Source organism: Ursus maritimus, unplaced genomic scaffold (assembly GCF_017311325.1).
Source record: "Ursus maritimus isolate PB19 unplaced genomic scaffold, ASM1731132v1 scaffold_2, whole genome shotgun sequence".
Taxonomy (NCBI): domain Eukaryota; kingdom Metazoa; phylum Chordata; class Mammalia; order Carnivora; family Ursidae; genus Ursus; species Ursus maritimus.
The window spans coordinates 63,602,673-63,618,322 of NW_024424452.1; the positions used below are offsets into that span (position 1 = coordinate 63,602,673).

At 38.2% G+C, this 15,650-nt stretch overlaps 1 protein-coding gene across 6 annotated transcripts in view; it reads right to left on the bottom strand.

Annotated features, from left to right (window-relative positions):
* Positions 1-388: 388 nt before the first annotated feature.
* RGS7 (regulator of G protein signaling 7) overlaps positions 389-15,650 on the bottom strand; it is a 530,023-nt gene continuing 514,761 nt past the window's right edge. For all 6 annotated transcript variants that reach the window (XM_008694602.2, XM_008694610.2, XM_040636051.1 and 3 more), the window contains one exon: positions 389-1,057. In XM_008694602.2, the coding sequence (XP_008692824.1) occupies positions 1,007-1,057 (51 nt within the window). In that variant the 3' untranslated portion in view covers positions 389-1,006. The remainder of the gene's footprint in view (positions 1,058-15,650) is intronic.

Genomic DNA, 15,650 nt, shown 5'->3' on the forward strand with positions numbered 1-15,650 from the left:
TTTTTAGAATTATACTTTAAGGAAAAATACCAGTTCCTGAGTGGGGAAGTCATACTCAAACCTAATTCTCATAGAAATAGCCATTAGCAAAACACAGAGATGCATATTCAGAATGAGGTTGAAAGGCCTGGGAAAAAGCTCTAAAAATGTCGACGGCCAATTTGTGTTGGTCTTGAACGGGAGAAAAAGCATCTACCTGGTCCTGGGTTAGTCCCCAGGGAAACACTTTCTGTCAGCTCCTGACTATGGTACCGTCTAAACTGCCTTAAAGCCCTGAAATAAACATTCGGGGTGATAGCTTAAAATTTCATTTGTGGATGCTTTCTCACCATTTTGTCAGCACGCAGAAGTCAAAAGTTACAAAAACAACGAGATTCTGCATCTTTTAATGAAAGATAAAACAACAATATAAACATACACAAATTTACAGAGAAGGGATCAACTTTAATACAATTGGAGTAAAAGGTGTTTCTTATTTAAATATGGTATAAAAATAAATGCAAGAAACATTAACCGAGAATGTACAGACAACAAAGACATGAGCTTGTTTCCGACTGTGAACACATTGGTGAAATGAAACTTTCTGTGCTAATTTATTGTTTAGTAAATGTGAAGCCATATGTATACTTATTAATATATGTTTTTTCTGTTACAATTCTTCCAGTTTTTGACTGAGTGAATTTTCAGTGAACTGTGTGTTTAGCAGAAGCTTTAAGAGAAAGAGAAAGAAAAAAAAAGGTTTACTTCACTTGAACTTGTTAAAAAGGAAAAGACACAGATCGAGCTTAGTACAGGAGAAAGTAAGCAGACAACATTGTGAAATGGAGGCATTGAGATGGTAGAGTCACTGGGAATGGCGATGCCCTCGTGTACACAAAGAGAGAACAATTCAGGTCCTTTGCTCATGCAACATCTTGGTCTAATGTCCTCTGCTCCAGGTAACAACAAAGAGCTACAAAGTATATGCAATGACTCCAGGCTGCTTCCATGCTACAAGGTGATCCTTTTAGTAAGACTGAACGAGGCTTGTTAACCTCTTTGACGTGAGAGATTTCCCCTGAGAAAAAATATAAAACACAGAAAAAAAAACAACAACAGTATGATCACTGAAAACCTGCTCTGAGTAGCATCTCTTTACTGCAGCTGATTTTTGTGCACAGGTCAAAACAGAACCCCTTAGATACATCTTAGTTCAAACTTCCTCCCTCCACCAACACATCAGACAAAATGACCTGCCCCTCTTTCCACCCTCCCACCCCTCAACCCACTACCTCCCCACTGCAAACAGACTGATGGGTTCACAGCACAGATTAGCAAATAATAAAACATGTCCATAAACGTTTCATCAAGGCTTAGCAATGATGCAACACCTAGATTTGCAACTGGTTATAAACATGTTAAAACAAACCTTAGTTAACTGCTCTGAAAGTACCAATGTGAATGCATTCTTGTTGAATTGCTGGAATGAATGTCATGTTTACAAATATCTAGATATGCAGAGGGTATGATTTAATTAAACAAAATTCATTTTTAAAGGTGTAATTGGTAGAAACTCAAGATTGAGTCTGTCCCCCATCTTATACGGTAATGGAGAAAAAGATGCCAATTACACATCTACAGATAAAAGTCTATTTGCCCCCTACTTCTAACCAGACATCTTCCTATCCTTTTCCACCAGATTTCCTCCAACTCCAACCCCATAAAAATCCCATATATCCTGATTCCATATATTGTGTTAATACCTAGAGTACATATTTACTTTTTTGAAATCTTGAAAGCCAACACTGCCCCTATTAATACTAGTACCCTAGAGAGATAAAAAAATTTTTTAATTTCTGATCAGAGTTGCAGATTGTCAATTGGTGGTTTCTGTCTTATCTCTCATTTTATATGTTCTAGTAATAAAAATAAGATGGTTCACTTATTTGAATGGAATTTGTCTTTTTCAGAGTATAACATAATAAGGTAAAGTCAAAAGCTTTTATGAGAAATATAATCCTTTAGTAATAAACTACTCATTCAGTAGTCTTGATTTACTACCTAATATGGATCAGAGTTTGATGACAGGCAGTGTGGTGTTGGGAGAGAAATGATCACTCATGGCCATATTTGGGGACAGGGCAATATGTTTAAGAAATGATCAATAATTTTAAAATCAAGCTTTCTTTACACACGTCACAGTAACTGACAAGGGCCCTGTGGCTGACAGGGATAGCAGCAATGGAAAATCAAGCACCATTTTCTTTTAATTGGGGAAAAAGTTTCAAAACTTAGCATCTAGCAACTAATAGTAGAGAATACCTTCCCGCTGGCTATGCTTTAGTCACTTTATGGAAGGAAAAGAAGAAAAGAAAAAGCAGTTCGCTAACAAGAAACCCTACTTTACGTTGTATGTTGGCCTTATAAACGATATGTTTTGCTTCTTCCTGCCACCCCTTCTGTGCTTGTCTTCTCATCCGTAAAATGGGGATAATTACAGTACCTACTTTTTTCTGAAGAATAATGAAACTAAATTGCTTAAAACTATTCTTGGAACATTTTACGTGCTAAGTTTATGTTGGCTATTATCTCACTATATTATTACTATTATTGTTTTTGTTAAATGCTTTCTCATTAGGACACTGACCCCAAAGTCTATTCGGACTCTATAAGGGCATAAAGTTGCTAATATATTGGAATCTAAAATTATACTGCTTTTCCATCCTAAACCTGGGCAATAGGCTGATCAGATAATGCTGGAATCTAAAAGCTATCTTTCTATACTTGAAGACCACACGATTGCCACGTGGACGACTGCATTCATTTCTTGTGCTATTGATGTAAGTGTGCACGTGAGTTTATGTATATTTATTCTGAGGCTGAATAATGTATTTTTAAAAAGAGCTTACTGTTTCTAATGCCATATATGGGATGGAAAAATGCCATATTGGTTGAGGCATAAGAGTGAATGCTTAAATAGCAGAGGAGGGGGAAGATGCTAATTTAAAATTGTTACTTTTAAAACTGCAGATTAGTGTGATTTGTTAAAAACTACTGGGAAGAAGAACGAAATAGTCACGTTGAAATAGAAAGTCATTTGAAACTCATATAATCATTTTTTATTTGGACTGTGAAAATTACTGTCATCTTTGTAAATCTAATAAATATTAACATGGCTCTCTTTCTACAGATTTTTGAAACATCCTTGAAGCTATTAGTACTTGGCCTGGTATGGGTTTCATTAAAAAGGGGGTGAGTTACAAGGTTAGCTTGACAAGCTGTTGTCCTAGGAGATAATTAAAAAATACTCATTCTTAGAAATCCATAGAAAAGCACAGGCTTACAGTCTACTTGGGGACTTGTGATAATAGGAAAACAGAACAGAAATGGGAAACAGTCACCCGGTGGAACACTTTGTGTGTTATGGTCTTACCAAATACGTAATAGGGATATTTGTTATGTGCATTGAGAAAACTAAAAGGCAAATTTGGGTATGACTAACAGTAAAAAAAAAAAAAAAAAAAAGGTTTACACGCCCCAGTCTGGGATCAAAGTCAATAGCCCAGGTGCCCAACGAGTCACGTGAACTTGAAGATCTAGATCATTGGGCTCTATCTGTAAACCCTGTGAAAAATTCTGGGAAAACCAGACAGGCACTATTTTAGTGCACAAGGAAATACAGTTGCTCACTCTACTGGAAAATCTTAAATTAAAAAGAACATTGGTCTTTTCTTGCAGGTAGGAAAGGATGTATTTAGACATCCGCTGTTTATAAAACTCCTTTTCAGTGTGGATCCTCGGGGCTGTACTGAATCAACCCCTGCCAACTAACTTTTCATGATTTTTCTAAGTTGAAGAATCTGAGAAATTTTTACAGCTAAGTTCTAAAATCTTTTTTTTTTTTTTAAAGATTTTATTAATTTATTCGACAGAGATAGAGACAGTCAGCGGGAGAGGGAACACAAGCAGGGGGAGTGGGAGAGGAAGAAGCAGGCTCCCAGCGGAGGAGCCTGATGTGGGGCTCGATCCCAGAACCTTGGAATCACGCCCTGAGCTGAAGGCAGACGCTTAACGACTGCGCCACCCAGGCGCCCCTAAGATCTAAAATCTTAATTCTGGAAACCTGCTTACAACTGAATTCTGTATGAATAATATTTACTTTTAACCAAATCCCTATATATGTGTTATGTCATTTATACCCTTTCTTGTCAGATTCTAAAGAAAAAGGATTACACTGGGAACAGCACTCCATAGAGAAAGACAAAGACAGGAACTCAGAACAAAACAAAATAGAACGAAAATTCAAAATCCTATGAGATGTTGTACTGTCCAGCTCATGGGCAAAAAGCTAAAAAAGCAGCACATAATCAATTTCAGGACAGAAATACAGCTCAGAGTTTTGCTGGCACCTAAGTGAATACGGACCACCTGCCTAATCTACAATAGTTGTTACATAAAGTCATATGAACAAGGAGAGTTTTCTGGTCCCTCACAGTAAAACTTCACCTCTTAAATGCCCCATAGAGATTCCGTTAGCGTCAGGAAAATATCCACCTCCCCGCCCCCCCCCCCAAAAAAAAGTCAGAGCAAGCAACCTATGTGTTTGGTAACTACCTAAGGTAACTAATAGTTAAAAATTTTACATGATTTTAAAAATGTTTCTTGTTCTAAAGTAGTGACAGAAAGTTGACAATAAGGCACTGTGAGTTGGTAGAAATGGACATGACAGCCAGGCTCACAGCGCCAGTCTGAGAGCCTGGGGCACTAGGGAGATGGAGGCCGTTCTCTACCGTCCTTTCCCGCAGAAAGGGGGAGAGAAGGCAGAGAAGCCACACGTGCTTGGGTGACTAAGCCACTTGTTTTACTACTGTTGTAAAAACACACAGCAGTCTTTCCTGCTCTACAGGACACCAAACAGACTGAGAAGAAATGAAGGGGTAGGATGTATAGAAGAGAGCCATGAAAGAGCTTAAAGAGAAAAGGAGGGGATTATCAGCATCTTTTGGATTAAAAAAAAAAATTGTAACCTCTTCTCTCTTGCATTCTCTTGCAATTCCAACTTGCACGTGTCCTGTCAAAGCCTCCTTGTCTCTGTTCTATGTTGCTGTAGACTCAGAAGTCCATTCTAGAATGTCCTGTAGGCTCCAGAGTGAGGGAGCCAGAATAAGAAACTGCACGTCTTGCTATCTGAGTGTGTGTTGGTGTATGTGACCCATTGTCTGAGCGGAGGCCCAGCCCCACTGCGTGTGGTGAGGAGCTGAGTGCTTGGCGATAATGTGGCACTGTGGTACCAGACACAGGTGGGCGATTCGAGACACTGCACTTAAGGGTACTATCTGTTCTTCTGCTCTCATGTTGAAAAATGCCGTTTCACTTACAAATACCATTGCCTTTGACCGGATTCCAAAATCCTTCCTAATCTGGCTTTCCCGGCCTTTCAAACTGCCTATCGTCGCCCCACAAAATGGTTCTTCGCACCTGCTGTTCTATCAGCTTGGGTCACCTACCCATGGTGGTAGATAACCGTTCAGATTCTGCCCACTTCTCAAAGATGACTTTCTTATCCAAGTCCTTGCTGGAGCCTTCTAACTGCCCCCTAAAGCCCTCTGAGTCCCTCTCCGGACTCTCTTGCCCAGAGAATCAGAACTAGCATATTTACAAGCCATTTTGTATAACTCATCAAGTCAACTGGCTTTGTGAAACCATCAACAGTTGTTAAACAGCATTAACATTACAGAATCCCCCAGTACATACTAGATTCTTTGCATGAGTTGAGTTCCTTGGCTGAAATCATAATTTTAAAAATAAGCTTCTAGAAACTAAGGTAATGAGACTCAAATGTCTTGGGTTAACTTTTGACGTAAGGGAGGAGAGACATAGTGGATTGAGAGATGGGGAACACTGGTCACACCCTAAATACTGACTAACTGACAGATTCTGGGCCTGTTTAACCCTTATTTTAGAAAGCTCTTCCCTGCTTGAAATGAAACCAGTTCTCCTGGGTAAACTTGCAGTTGGGTTTACTGAACATGTGAATAATTTAACGAAACTATGGAGAGTGTCAGTTCCCAGAAAGTTAAAGATAAGCTCAAATCGTTGAGAAGAAGGAAGAAATGAAGGAAGGAAGGAGGGAAAGAAGGAAGAAGAAAAGGATTCTATATCTAGTTTGCGAGCTGCTATATGTAAAGTGGAGGACTGAAAAAATTCTACTGTTATGTACTAAAAAGAGAGGGCTTAGGAACACATTTACATTTAAACATCTATTACTAGCTTCCTGTTTGGATTGAGAAAGAACGATTAAAGCCAAATACTTTCCTCGGTTTAAAATGTTTTCCTAAAATAAAAGTAGTGTATAACCATTAGAAAAAATGGGGAAAACATAGAAAAATATAAAGAATAAATAAACATTACTTGAACACAGTTTTTTTACATACTAATATGTCATTCTATTGTTTTTACAAAAATGTTTTAATTTTTTACAAAACTGAAATTATACTGTGCATAGTATTGGCTTATTATGGGTAACACACATATTACAGTGATTAAATTTTAATCAATTATTCATATTATATGTTTTTTTCTAAAATAATGTTTTGTCCAAATTCATTGCATTAGTGGGTAAGGAGATCAATTTAGATAGATGCTACCAATATGATGAAAAAAATGAAATATGATAGAATAGCTTGGAATATATCAAAGTGCATCACACATAATAAGGGAATGTACTGTTTCTGAGGTGTTATTTTAGTTACACATATAAACACACACAAGCAGTTTATAAAGTAATACAATATATACACGAACACAAACACACATGCAGGACTGTGTCGAATGTGGCTGGCAATAAAAAAAGATGCAAGCCAGTGCTCTCAAGTCTAACTTTTCACAGCTGCATAGTATCCATCAGGGAGGTTTACCTTACTGTCTGTAAGAAATCGTAACAATGTAAACTGCTCTACCTTAAGGTTGTGTTTTGTATTTGGCAGTTACATGATGCAACGAACATTCTCGTATGCATGTAGGTTTTCTTAGAATTAAATTATTAGCAGTTGAATTACTGACTGAAAGTCCAAGATGAATTTTGAAACTTTAAACAAAACTTTGAGCAGCTGTTCAACAGTACTTTTGAAAATTTTTTGAAACAAAATTTTGAAACTTAAACAAAACTTTAAAGTTTTGTTCAAAAAAAGTGTTTAGCAATTCATATTCCTGTTAACGGTGTATGAAGTCACTGATTTACTTACCCCTTTTCTCACACTAGATATTATATTAAAACTAACCTATTTGGAGGTAAAAGTTATTTTGCTGCTTTTTAAATTATACTTGGCTATTAATGAAGATAGATTTTTGTTCTCATCTACTTATTGACTATTTGTATCCTTCTTAAAGTGTTCAAATGCTTTGTCCATTGTTCTAATGGCACATTGTTCTGATTATTCCCCATGTAAAGTATGTTAGCTTTTTGCCATGTACAAGCTCACGAGTTTACCAGACCTGAGGACAGGAGGTTGCTGTAACAAAGGTTTGTGGAGTGAGACATGGAGTGGTCTTTCGTGGTACCTCTGTGGCCGAGACAGAGAAGGGTGAAGCTCCTAACAAAACAGTTATCTCCAAGATGTGCTAGTTATTGGAGCAGTAGAAATCTGCCTTCCTCTCTGTTCTTTTCTTTTCTTTTTTTTGACTTTATTTATTTATTTGAGAGAGAAAGAGCACAAGCAGTAGGGAGGAGAAGCAGACTCCCCACTGAGCAGGGAGCTGGACATGGGACTCAAACCCAGGAACCTGGGGTCAGGACCTGAGCCAAAGGCAGCCTCCTAACAGACTGAGCCACCTACGTGCCCCTTCCTCTCTGTTCTTTATGGCATTTTAATAAGTTATTTTCACTATTAAACTGATGTGGTTCTGATAAAATGTACGTATGATGCAAATTTGGTAATCTTGGTTGAAAGGCTGGCTAACAAAGAAATACTCTAGAAACTTATGTAAAGCTATAACTCACAAGATGAGTTTAATGAAAAGAAAGATAAAGAACCAAACTTAGATTAAAATAAACAAACAATAAACCAAAATTCTAGCAGTAAAAGACAAGATTGAGGAGCTCTCATCTGAACTTCTGAGGGAAAAAAAATGTTTTTTTAAAAAAGTTCAAGCCCCATATGACTACATTTTATTTTTAAAAGTTTTTAATTTTTAAAATTCCAATATAATTAACATACAGTGTTATATTAATCTCAGGTGTACAATCGGATGATTCAACAATTCTACACATGACTCAGTGCTCATCATGATTAAGGAGCTCTTAATCCCCTTCACCTGTTTCACCCATTCCCCCCCCCATCTCCCCTCTGGCAACCACCAGTCTGTTGTCTATATTTAAGAGTCTGTTTTTCTTGGTTGTCTCTTTTTTTCTTTTTCATAAAGAGAGCATTTGTGTGTCCAGGTTCTATTAGGCAAGGAAATACAACCATGAAAATGATGGCGTTTCTTCCTTCAAGGAGTTCATAGTTTCGTTTGAAATTTTTGTTTTATTTTGTAAATTTAAATTCAATTAATTAACATATAATGTTATTATTAGTTTCAGAGGGAGAGTATAGTGATTCATCAGTCTTATATAACACCCAGTGCTCATTACATCATGTGCCCCCCTTAATGTCCATCCCCCAGTTACCCCATCAAATGACTACATTTTGACATGGCTGCTGTGAGCTGGGGAGGGGGAATTGATGCAATTTTCAGGCTGGTTTATAAAAGTTCTATGACGTTCTTTCTTCCTATTTCCTTTCCTACTGGAAGACAATAGTCCCAGTCTCTGCCGGTTGGGTTACATTTCAAGTACTGTGTTCAGGAATGTTCTGGGGGACTGCTGACAGACTGGAGCAATGTAGGAGGTTAGCAACTAAGATGATGAAAGAACAGGAGATTATTGGATTAGAAAGTATTAGAAATACACTTTCCTGATGCAGGTCTCACTCGAATTTAATTTGATAGCAATTTTTAAGGCATCTTCACTTTATTGAGTCTTATTAAGCGTTCAATTTAGTTTTCACAGAAATGTCTTTTTTCTTTTCATACTCAAATTTCAGCAGCTAATATATTTAAATAAATTTTGTAATTACTATCAATTCAGTTATGATAAACTCAACATGGGAACAAACACAACGGACTCTTAACCATATAATTCAACTGGTGGTTGCACAATGGGCACAGCCGGAGAACAGCCCCTGAGCTGTGACATTCGGAGTACCCTTGGCATCGACCAGTGGAGGGAGGACAGCATTGGTTAGTCCAGGGCTGTGGTTTTCAGAGTGTGGTCTCAAAGCCAGTAGGAACAGTGTCACTTAAGAATTAGTTAAAAATGAAAATTCTTGGATCCCACAAGAAAACTACTATTCAAACCTCATGAGAGGTGAGGTCTAGCAATCTGTCTTACCAGGTGTTTCCGCTGCAGTCAAATGTGAGAACCACTGATCCTGGTAAGGAGAGGTCAGGTAGGAATGCTCCTACGTGGATCACAGTTCTTAAACATTACTGTTCTGATGTGTTTGTAACAAATGCAAATGGAGGGATCAAAAGAAGGGGGGAGAGAAAAACGACTGACTCAGTTTATCTGGGATGAAGTCATGGAATCTCCATTTTCTAAGTCCCTGGTGATTTTGACATACGGGATATGGGTAGTTGAACCGCACAAAAAAATAATGAATTAGAGATTTTAGCTCAAGGAAGTAAAAAGAACACTTGAGAGGACTTGGTGTAACCACACCTTCAAGTAGTTCGATAGCCGTCTAGATCCAGAGGAATGTTTGTTATTTTGTCCGGTTCCAGAGACAGAACTAGGGTCAATACATGGAAGTTACAGAAAAGTAGACTATGCTGAAAATAAGAAGCGGATTTCTAGGAGGTGGTGTGGGCTGTCTGCACCACCTAAGGGTCCCACAAATTCTCTGGAATTTGTGAGCCAGCAAATGCTAGATGCTTCCTTGTCACCGAGGCCACAGAAGAGATTCCCGCAGTGGCCTGGAGACTGGGCCTCGGGAACTGTAGCCTGTAAACTCCTTTCCAATTTGGAGGCTCCAAAAAAAATTCATCTTTCTCAGTATCTCCCCAGAGTAACTTGAAGACAACTTTTAAAATTAGAAAAAATAAAAACTTTCCAGTTGCTTTTACTTTCTGGTATTAGAAGTACGTTCCTTCTAGATATTTGTAAGTATATTTCAAGTGAATTGTCTTGATAATAGAAGCTTGTTATTCCCCTTTGTAACTCAGCTATGTCTACTGGGTAATTTTTCCATTGTTGATGAAACAGATGGGAAAACAATCTTTAATATCAAAGCAAATAAACTGAAATGACTTGATAAACCAAAAAAAGAATAGCGGAAATTTTCTTCCCCAGAAATTATAGTCAGTGCAGTTTAGTAATGGTGTTTTAAATTTCCAATAACTACCACAAGACTATCTTAAAAATGGTCTTTTCTGGTGGAAATTACAGGTGTAAGTATTGTATTTAGAGTTGTCCAGTGTTTTCTCTTATTACTATTAGATCCTGGCCATTGAAAAACAACAATGGAAAAAACAGCCATCAACCCATGCAGAGGACATGGGATTTTGCCCAGTCTGGGCTTGCACTGCGGTACCTGGCAAATGCCCAAGAAAATGCAGCAGGGCATCTGTAGAACTGAACACAATATATCTATGTCTATAAACATGTATGCAATTTACATTACGATGTCTAGTGTTTATCTGTTTCAAATTGCTTATTTTAGTTTTGTTGCCTCTAAGCACTAGCAAAAAGTACGGAGAAGTAAAAATCATACCCATGGCTTGTCATCAGCATAAAAATGGCTTTCTTTTCTGAAAAACGTTTCATAAAGGAATACCGACAAACACATAATGATGGTACGTGTGGCTTTAGAACGGGTAAGTGAAAAGAAAGAAATGGCTTGGTGAAGCTATAGGGCTGCCTAGTAGTGACATCATATCTAGAAATAATTAACATATGAATCTCCCATTGGTGGAAATTAAATTTAGACATCATAGACAGGCCTAATCTTTTTTTTTTTTTAAAGATTTTATTTATTTATTTGACAGAGACAGCCAGTGAGAGAGGGAACACAAGCAGGGGGAGTGGGAGAGGAAGAAGCAGGCTCCTAGCGGAGGAGCCTGATGTGGGGCTCGATCCCATAATGCCGGGATCAAGCCCTGAGCCGAAGGCAGACGCTTAACGACTGCGCCACCCAGGCGCCCCAGGCCTAATCTTTATCAATTTTAGGCTCAATTCGTATTTTCCTAGCTATGTAAAATAAGTTCATAGCAAGAATATGCAAACATATTGCCTTTAGATCATGCATCAAAATCTATTTAAATCTATGTAATTTTATTCAATTCTATTTAACTCAATGAGATAATTGAGACTGATACCGAGATTTGGTTGACTATCTGCAAGTACTCTCCCAAACACTGTAAGGCTAAGTACATAAGCAGCAACATTTCACATGCTCCTGCTTTACTCAGCTACAACCCTGTAACTTAACATAAGATTCAGTTCGTATTTCAGTAATATTCCAAGTTTACGTATTTTCAAATAAAATCAAAGCGATAATGTAAAATTATGTATTAACTATTATATAACTCTTATAATTTATTTTTAAAAAATATTTTATTTATTTATTTGAGAGAGAGAGAGAGCGTGATTGGGAGGGCAGGGGCAGAGGGAGAAGGAGAGGGACAAGCAGACTACCCATTGAGCAGGGAGCCCTATGTGGGGCTTGATCTCAGGACCCCAAGAGCATGACCTGAGCCAAAGTCAGACACTTAACCAACTGAGCCACGCAGGTGCCCTACAACTCTGATAATTTTTAATTGTGACGGTTTGAAGTTCCTTTTTCTACTATTAACTCTCCCAGCAAATGTGGTCCAAAAATGGTCTAGCATATATGTAGATTCACTGGTGCTAGAAGTTCTACTCTTCCACCTATACTTCTGTTTTACTGGCCAGGTCCTCGTTATCATCAAGTGTGGAGTCACACAGCAGCTGCTGATCCTGCAAACATGTCCTCCCGTTTCTAGGTTCTCCTAACTTGCTCTCTACCTGTATCTTCTGCAGAGATGAAGATGGTGTGTGGATCCAGGATACAAGGTGTCTCCTTGATTACCTTCTTTTGCACTATGCTCCTCTAACTGGAGACCTCATGGCAGTCCTTGCCTGCAACACAGCTGATTTGTCAGGTCCTCAGCACTCTTTCTGGTTCTACCTTTGCCCTCTCTCCTTCAGAGCCCGTTGCCCCAACTATCCAGTATGCAGGTCTCTTGCTTAGACCTTAACTCTTTTCCCTGCCTACTCTGTGCTGCTTTAAGAGAAACTGTCATGATTTCCATGAAGTAAACTAGTGGGAAGCTAGTAAGAAGTGAGTTCTGTTCATTGAATAGTTAACTTTTCTGAGAATGAGCCAACTTAGGTGCACATGTTAATGGCATCCCAAGAGTAGTTATTTCTATTAATACCTTATCTGTTATGAACTGTAAGCTTCCTAATAGTAGTGGCTATGTCAGAATGGCTATGGCTATTATGTATGTATTCTAGGATAGGGAGCAGAGTATCTGACCCATAGTAGATGTTTAATAACTGTTTGTTGTTGTTGTTGTTGTTGTTGTTGTTGGATAAAAGAATCCAAGAGTGCTAGGATACATGAGCACTACTGGGTCATACACTTGTTACATAGAGCCTCCAGGGTGTTTCCAGCTATGCACGAAGCTGGGGCCTTGTAACCACTGGTGTAAACCCAAGGCTTCCAGTACATTAAAACAGTACTTTGGGAAATGCTATTAAACTTCTGCCTCTTGACATATGTACTAGCAATGGGGAGGTTTCCCACTGGGGACTTTCTCCTTAGCAGCCTCCAAACATTCCTTAGGAACCTCCAGGGTTGCACTGGATGCTCCCTGACCAAAAACCACTAGACAGTCCACAGTTTATAGAATTCGAGTGGCAATTTAAGAACCAATGATGCTACTAGCGGAAAATAAAGATATGTTGTCCAAACGAAATAGGCTACATAGTCTGATACACTTCACACCAATCAATTTACCTCATGCTGCAGGGAACCTGAAATTGCTTTCTAAGCTAAGTTATCACCACAAATAGTTTCTGTAAAACAAGATGGATAGCCATATATGCCAACAACAAAATGATAAATGAAATGAGTTTCAGATCCATGAGAAGAAAGAGGAGAAAACGGTTCGTCCTTGAGTGGATTGATTTTTATGTGTTTACTGGTAATATCTATGGTGGGGAAATTCAATGACCAGTTTATAAATTATATCCACCTAATATGCTCTAGAAATTTTGTAACACAATCTCTATGACATACCTGCAATTTCAAGCAACAAAGTCTACAGAACTCAACCAGAAAAGAATATGAACAAAGTTCTCCTTAAGGTAAATTCAAAGACGTACAGATATAAAACCAAAACCTTCCTGGGGCGCCTGGGTGGCACAGCGGTTAAGCGTCTGCCTTCGGCTCAGGGCGTGATCCCGGCGTTATGGGATCGAGCCCCACATCAGGCTCCTCCGCTGGGAGCCTGCTTCTTCCTCTCCCACTCCCCCTGCTTGTGTTCCCTCTCTCGCTGGCTGTCTCTCTCTCTGTCAAATAAATAAAAAAATCTTAAAAAAAAACAAAAACAAAAACAAAACCTTCCTTCTCATGGTTCATAATCTTATCATGATGGGTGTTTACGTGAAGAAGATGACCCGCTTCATTATGGGGGACGTTTATGTAAATCGAGGAGCTCACCGCTCCACGGAGGTTTTACTGTAATGTAACTTCACTAGTATAAACAGTCTTGACCATTCTGAATCCTCTAAGGTTTGTCTCTACTTCCTTGTGGTAGAAATTGGTATCAAGGGGAAATGAAAGTAAAGACAGGCTGTAGGATAGTCAAAACTTAATGTATGTTAAATGAATGAATAATCCAGAACTAGTAAAATAGTATATAAAAACAACGATAAAAATGTAGCAAATGAGTGGATCTTAGATTACTAGGTCAATTTTCTCTATTGGTAGTGTTCCTGGTGAATAAAAACGAACAAGTGACAAGTTTATAACTTTTTTCTTTAGGTGCTTCAGGATCCAACAAAGTTTACCTACACTAATGTACCTTAAACTCAAATAGCAAAGTCTAGAGCACTTGACCAGAAGTGCCATGGTTTAATCCTAAGCAGAGCCAATGTCCAGTCCAAATGGGCGTCCCCATGAATAGATACTGCAGGCACTGCCTTGCGCTACTCCTAGCACTGCCCCACAGCGGGCTGGGGCTGTATTTCCCAAACCTGGAATCTCTGTTATTCATAGGGTTATACCAAAGTGACAGGGTGGTCTCAGTGCACAATCCTAGTGAGTGTTAGGATATAGAGAGAGTATTTTATGCTAGATTTCGCATTTGATGAAAACCAAAGTCATTTCACCAGGACTAGAAACAACCCATAGAGTCACTGACAGTATCTTAAAAATATAGTGAAAGACTCCCAGAAAGAGACTACGATTCTTCATAGATTGAGGACTAAGTATTGAGGGAGACCTGTTATTACGTGTAACACAGTGTAGAAATTAGCGATACAAAGTTTGATTCCTGCCTTCTACAATAAGTTATTTTTTCCTCTAGTGTGTGTTAGGGAAAATATAAAGATAAGAGAGAAGGAAAAATAAATAAACCTCTCTTATAATTTTGCATTCCATTTCACCAAGCAATTTAAATTTTTATGCTGAGAAAAAAATCAGTATTTTACTTGATGGATGTTTATCACACCTTGGTCTATAACATAAAGAAAGAGAGAAGGAACAATGTAAATGTCCATCAATAGAGGATTGGAAAATAAATTTCAGGTGTATCCATTCAGAGGGATTTTGTGTTGTCAATAAGTAGATTATGTCAAAGAGTATGAAATGACCTGGGAAGATATCTATGATGCATTTAAGAAAATAAAACATGTTTCAAAAGCATATTTAAAGTATAACCCCATTCTTTATACATTTATATGAAGAGTATTTGTATTTACATATAATAGGTATATGTTTGTGCAAAGTGCTAATTAAAGCTACTCCTGCCCAGGACAGTTATAGATGAAGAAACGGGGGTTTGGCAAGTTTCTAAAAATTCATATGGCATGAAAGCATAGGACTAGGTGTCAAGCCTAAATATTAACATGTCAAGCTTTCAGACCTGGGCTCTTTTCCCCACATTTTGCTGCTTATATAAAATCTACATGAGTTGTATTAACCAGCAGCTCCATAATCGGCTCAGATAAAGAATTTAATTAGATGTTTAGCTTTTGAGGAACCTTCGTACATCACCCTTATGTTTGGGACTTACTGTAACTATAGGATATTTCACCTAAGAGTGAACAGAGTAATCATGGGGGTTTGATTGGGTACAGGAGAACTAGCATGACAGGGTGTACTTAAAGGGAAAAATGGGAACCTAAAATAAAGTTACTTTACAATTATTGGGTTCATTCTTTCTCATGGCTGAGTAATATTCCATTATTTCTCTCTCTCTCTCTCTCTCTCTCTCTCTCTCTCACGTCTTCTTTATCCATTCATCAGTTGATGGGCATTTGGGCTGTTCCATAATTTGGCTATTGTAGATAATGTGGCTATAAACATTGGGGTGCATGTGTC